Below are 5,912 nucleotides of genomic sequence, written 5' to 3'. Positions count from 1 at the left end.
TTAATTGTTTTTCTTAATAGAAATACACTTTATGGATTTTTTTAGTAGCAACATTCTTAATTGAATTTTAAAAAAATCATAAAAAGGATGTGGGAGATATCTCTTGTTTAATGAATCCCTATTTATTATGTAATTTTTTTAGAAAAATAACTAAAAAGAAAGAATGTAATAAAAAGGGTGTCTAAAAGGTGTATTCCTAATATATTTATTTTCAAGGACTGGAATTTTGTGACTAAAAGAATAAACTTTAATTAAATTAACTTATTTTAGGCCTGGATTATTTAAGATTCAATATAAAGTATAAAATAGACTTGTATTTTCAATAATTACAACCCTAGAAATGTATGATATATAGCATTCACTACTTAGACACTATCTAGTTAAATGTTCGTTTTGAAAAGAAAGACTAAATCAGTATTCAAATTTAGACATAAATGTTGAAAAAAATCTTCACAAAACACTTACACATAATATGAATGATTTTTTTTCTTAGTTTTTAATTATGAATATTCCTTTAACATTATCATCAACATAAACATATGTGAAATCACATAAATAAGATAGACACAATATTAAAGAGTGTTTGGTGAACTAATTATGTTATTGTGTTTATTAGTAGATGAAGGTAGAAAATAATTGTAGAGTAAAAATATAATTAAAATGACACCTTTAATATATATAATAAAAAAATTAATTATTTAGATTTCATTATATCTTATCTAATCTTTTCTATTAGTATATATACTTTGTTTGAATTTTTAATCTGAAAAAAATAATACAATAACTTTTTTTTTTCTATAATATACAGATTTTAATGCATGTTTTCGTCTTTACCACCCTCCTTCTCGTAATACTTCAACCCATAATTGTATCTTTAAGTTGAAAATTATATTTTTACATTTTTATAATAAAAAAGTTTACAAGAGAATAGTCTTTATAATATAACCTCGTGGAATATTTTTTTATATGTAATAATATATATTAAGAATCAACTCTTTAATCATATATTTAAAACATGAAATCATGTATTATTTATATTGCACATGTTTTGGATAAAGATATATAATTTAATGAAAAACACTTTAATACAATGCATAATCATTATACGTTATCTATGTTTTTTTTATTATTAAAACTAATATATAAGAGTTCCAAAAAGAACTAATTATCCAGGTTTAATAATTCTGATCCGATTGAATTTTTAATCTCACTAAAAAAAATAAAAATATTTCAACTATCAAAATAATAATCTCAATAATATTATAAGTTAATAATATTTTGAATTTGATACTCAACCTAATTCAACAAAAAATATTAGATAGTATTAATATTTATAATAATATAAGTACGGTTTCTAATAATATAGGTATAAATAATGTTTTGTCATTAAACTCTTAAAATTAACTCTTAATATGACCTGTATATAATTACACACAAAAAATCAAGAATCTTATCGTAAGTGAAATATATCATTGATTCAAACGTAAAAAACTTTTAATCTGTGAATTATTTTCTAAAGGTAAATTTCCAAAGAGTGCCTAAAATGTATTTCAAAATTAATTTTCCAAAAGGTCATTGAATATATTTTTCCAGAATTAAATTTTGTATTCATAGAAAAAATGTTTTGAATATGTTCTAGAAAGAAAATACAAGAATGTGTTAAGAAAGTTATTTTCAAAATGTTTTGTAAATCGCTTTCTGAATTGAAATTGTGGAAGATATTGAAAATGTGTTTTTGAAGATTCAAACACAAAGCAAAGAAACTTGGATTTGAAATTTACTGTGTTCTGTGTTGCTTGAGGAAAAACAAGATGTAGTAGAGTTGAGCACTGCAAAAAGAAACCAAGAATAAATACGATACAGTGTTGCACAAAATTGAGTAACAAAATTCAATAAATAGAGCAGAATGCTATATCTTTTACATTGATCTTTTGATTGAGTGTCAAGATAATTCTTTTCAGTACTTACTTGGTTAAGCAAAATTAATTTCTCTCCAAATTTGTATATGCCAGAGCACCATTCTGGCTGATTACAGTAGCAGACCTAACTAAAATGAAAACAAAACCTTTTGTCCAGCAGCATTTCAGCTGAACTTCCACCTCAATGTCTAAGATTGAGAATTTCAATTCTCCTGAGCACTCTTTTCTGGTGAACCGGTATTCAGAGAGTCAAGGCTGAAAAGAAAGAAGCAGAAGATAATAATGGCAACTAAAATGGATAAAAAAGAAAAAAAAACGTTTAATAAAGAACAGAATCAAAATATTGAATGAGAAAGCATGAGTGTGTGGTCAACCTGCATTTCTGAGGTACCCTCCAGGAAATAATTGATAACCTCTTCAAACTTGGAGCTAAGGTCAAATAATATTTCCAATCTTGAAGCATGATTCTAAGATCATGAAGTTTACTATCCATACCATAGCAACAATTTGCATGCATCGTGCAAACTTTATTTAAATCTTTACTTGGTTCACAAAGCCCACCAAAATTAGCTGTATCCAAGAATTTCATCTTCAGTCCTAAATCAGTAATGAAAGGGTCAACCTTGATAAAATTGAGGACATCCTGATCATGGTAGCCAGGGTAGGTTTCTTGTGAAGAATACCAGAACTTGTAAAACTCAATTGACCTATTATTGGACTTTACAAAGTTGAACCCTCCATTGGGTCTGTTCTCTACATCATCAAAGCTGCCTGTGAAATGATCACATGCTATCTGGAAATCTGCATCCCTGTGAAACCGAGGAAACGGGTCTCTAAACCACATGATATCAGCATCCTGGTTGAGGACATAAGTATCAAATTTAGATATGTTATATTTAAATCTCCTCTGAAAGGAAATCAATAAAAGCAAAATAAGAAAAAAAATGCATAGCTGGAATGATACGGTTTGCTGATACAGATTATCCTAACCTGCTGGATATAAAATAAGGCAATTTAAATGATTTGCTAACATCAGAATTCGTGAAAGTATTTCCATGGTCTCAAGGATTACACAAGTTAGTCCAAGTAAACATGAGAAAGTTAGTGATTAGATACTTACTGTGAACACAAAATTGTACCCCAACTCTAGAACGGAGCGCAGGAAATCAATTCGTCTCCACATCATCTTCAAATAATGAGGAGTCATGAAGAATGCCTCCTCACGAAAATCAACAGCTTCACTAGCAAGCAAATAGCAAAATGGGTGTATTGCCTGACAACGTATAAAAGCTTTCGGGTCTAATGCAACAATTACTAAATGATTCAAAAGCCTGCGAGTACGATCTCCAATTCTAAAACTCTCAAGGAATAGATCAATGATTGAATTTGGTGCTGCCCAGGCTTCATTTAATGTGGTCAAGATAACAGTTTTGTCTTTCATAGAAGCCTCATTCAGAATATTTTCAAGTGAATACTCATTGCTTACCTGCAAAAGAATCATTTCAGAAAGAAAAAAAAAGAATGTGAATGCCCCTTCCATTAATAAATTACACAAACAAGACCACAATTATATTAAATTCTTCCAATTTAGGCTATGCCTATCATATTTTTAAAGATCCAGCCAAAATAGTAATATTCAGTCATAATTTAAGAAATGAAAAGGCATCAATTGGATCGTACTTGACAGAACTACTAGAGTGGTGTAGATGCAACTAGGATGTAAAAGTATTAAGGAGAATAGTTAAACAAACAATGCATGTATGCTTCTAGAACCATTATTGGAATTCACCATTTGAAATTAATGTATCTAAAAGTAGTTAAAAATATCCAGTTTTCCTTAATTCCAATGAAGATTTTAATATTTTTCTAAGCAGCAGTCTGTGTTTAATTTTGTTGCCAAAATTGTCCCTGAGAGATTTAACCAGTTACTAAATCTTTGAATAATGTGCCAACAAAGGAAGTAACAAAATCTTGGACGAACTAAAATAAAGACAACAAATCATTGAATAATTAATTTGACGATCAAAATTTGTAGGGGAACAATGTGGTAACACATTTAGCTTTGGAAGGCAAAATTTAGGATTTCCTCTGGTCCAAAAAGAAGAGGATAACAAATTCTAACAGGAGCTGGTATTTTCGTTCACCTAATTATGCACATTAGACAGTGTTCCAAATTTTGTTTCCATCCTCCACCTTCAACTACTCCTAGAAAACATAACAATAATAAATGAAATTCAACAAGATTTCAACCTCTTCCATTACTCTTCCGTCATCACTTCAATCTTTCTCAAGTGAATAATAAACCAAACACACAGAAGGATCGACACAGCATTTTTCGAGAACTGAATTTCATTCACTATATACAAAGTATTGTTCCAATTAACAGAGTCCGTTAATCTAATTCAACTTCTCATCACACTCGGCATACACATAATCAAACAGACAATTCAACAACACAATTTTCCGCTCAGAACCAAGGTTTAAGTTGTGATCTCACAGTTTGGTCGAGATCATTAACACAGGAAATTACAGACAAATGCGATTGCGAAATCATGGCAACCGTTTACGTTCTTTCAAATCTTACTCAGAACTATCGTAATCAGTATACCTTCCACAGTTAGGAATATCATGTCGAAGATTTTAACAACAATTTCTGTCACCAAAGCAAATGTTTCTTTTGTCCGCATAAAAGCGCGATGAAACCGCCACCGCAGTTCAAAACCTTGATCATAGCTAACACACAAACACTTTCCAAATCACGCTAAATTCGGAATTATCAACGCTAACAGAAATTACAACGAGAGAGAGTGGCGAAACGGTACTCACCGAATCGTTGGACGGAAAAACAGTGGATACGTGAACCAAGGGATTGGAAGAGGCGAAGCGAGAGTAATCGGCATTTCCAAAGAGGAGTAGGCACGAGAAAGAGACGAGGAGGAAGAAGAGCGCCGCACCGATGCTCCGGCGGAGAACGAGGGCGGATTCCGGCAACATGAGGACGGTGAAGTTACCTGCGTGGCGGTAAGACGTCGCCGGAAGTCGTCGCCGGTAGGAAGGGAGCGTGACACGAGGCATTGGGTGGCGGTAGAGAGGTCATTTCGGTGAACGACGTCGTCTGAGCAAACCGAATTTACTTAAAACGAAACTTATTTAAAATATTAATCTGATTTGAGTTGTGTGAGCAGTGAGGTTTAGTGTTTGTGATTAGTGTGAGAGATGAGAACTGGTGCTGAATTCAATGAACATGCATGTAACGTAACTCTACAAATATTTATTATAAATAAAGAGTGAGTCTTATGGAATTTTATTCACTTTCTAATTTTCATACTTTACCTACTTTGACTCTTAATTATTTATTAAGTTAGATAGTTATGAAAATATCAGAAAAATTAAGTTTTATACAAATAGAAGTTATGGTTTGTAATAACTATTTAGTTTTACTATATTTTCTATTTTCTATTTATTTTAAATGTTTATTTGAAACAAACCTTTTAACTTTCTTTCTAAATTTGTTAAATACAAACTATACTTTCTTTCCAAATATAATACTCCAGAAAATATAATCACAAATACTTCGATTGATAAATATTTTCATATTTGAATAGTTTATTTGAACAATCTTTATTTGACAATGTTAAATTTTTTTAATTTATTTAAATTGAAGAATATTTATAAAACTAGAATAAATAGTCACTCTATAAAAATTGTTGATGCTTAAATTCTTAAAAATATAAAAAGTTTAAGAAAAGGTCATTAAATTCTAAAAATAGGCTATTTCTCTCTTATTTTTTCCTTTTCTCTTTCTCTCACTTTTTTTTTCTCATGGTTTCTAGCTTCCTTTTCTTTATCATCTTGTTTTAATTTCTAAATTATTTTTCTTATTTTTTGTTCACAAATATATTCTTTTAGTTAGAGGATAATTGAATAAAGATGAATTATAATTGACTAGAACTTGATTTAGAATAAATTTTTATTTTACTCAAATGTTGTTGT

At 29.8% G+C, this 5,912-nt stretch overlaps 1 protein-coding gene across 6 annotated transcripts; it reads right to left on the bottom strand.

The window, feature by feature from the left end:
• Positions 1 to 463: 463 nt before the first annotated feature.
• Positions 464 to 5,169, bottom strand: LOC137806079 (uncharacterized protein At4g15970). Of its 6 annotated transcripts, none has more exons than XR_011080301.2 (5): positions 4,746 to 5,167; positions 3,040 to 3,405; positions 2,294 to 2,775; positions 1,969 to 2,174; positions 464 to 1,829 (listed from the first exon to the last, which is right to left on the bottom strand). XR_011080301.2 is itself a non-coding variant. In XM_068606013.2 (4 exons), exons 1-4 carry the CDS (start codon positions 4,992 to 4,994, stop codon positions 2,123 to 2,125), a joined length of 1,149 nt encoding a protein of 382 aa, XP_068462114.1. In that variant the 5' UTR covers positions 4,995 to 5,169; the 3' UTR covers positions 1,872 to 2,122. The 6 variants fall into 6 exon arrangements, 2 of the variants coding, with proteins under 2 accessions (XP_068462114.1, XP_090156754.1); XR_016519671.1 differs by having other exon boundaries at positions 1,693 to 1,829; positions 2,294 to 2,909; positions 4,746 to 5,129; XR_016519670.1 differs by lacking the exon at positions 464 to 1,829 and having other exon boundaries at positions 1,872 to 2,174; positions 2,294 to 2,909; positions 4,746 to 5,129.
• Positions 5,170 to 5,912: the final 743 nt, after the last annotated feature.

This window comes from Phaseolus vulgaris, chromosome 3, assembly GCF_051622355.1.
Source record: "Phaseolus vulgaris cultivar YP4 chromosome 3, ASM5162235v1, whole genome shotgun sequence".
NCBI classification, from domain to species: domain Eukaryota; kingdom Viridiplantae; phylum Streptophyta; class Magnoliopsida; order Fabales; family Fabaceae; genus Phaseolus; species Phaseolus vulgaris.
The sequence above is the reverse complement of the archived record's forward strand: the minus strand, read 5'-3'. Positions and strand labels throughout refer to the sequence as shown.

Excerpts from the sequence above, each read along its gene's own strand:
- LOC137806079 (XM_068606013.2), bottom strand. The coding sequence starts at position 4,994 with ATGCCTCGTGTCACGCTCCCTTCCTACCGGCGACGACTTCCGGCGACG. Across the intron at positions 3,406-4,745 it reads TTTTTCCGTCCAACGATTCG|GTAAGCAATGAGTATTCACT; the intron begins GTGAGTACCGTT and ends ATTCTTTTGCAG. Across the intron at positions 2,175-2,293 it reads AGGGTACCTCAGAAATGCAG|CCTTGACTCTCTGAATACCG; the intron begins GTTGACCACACA and ends CTTTCTTTTCAG.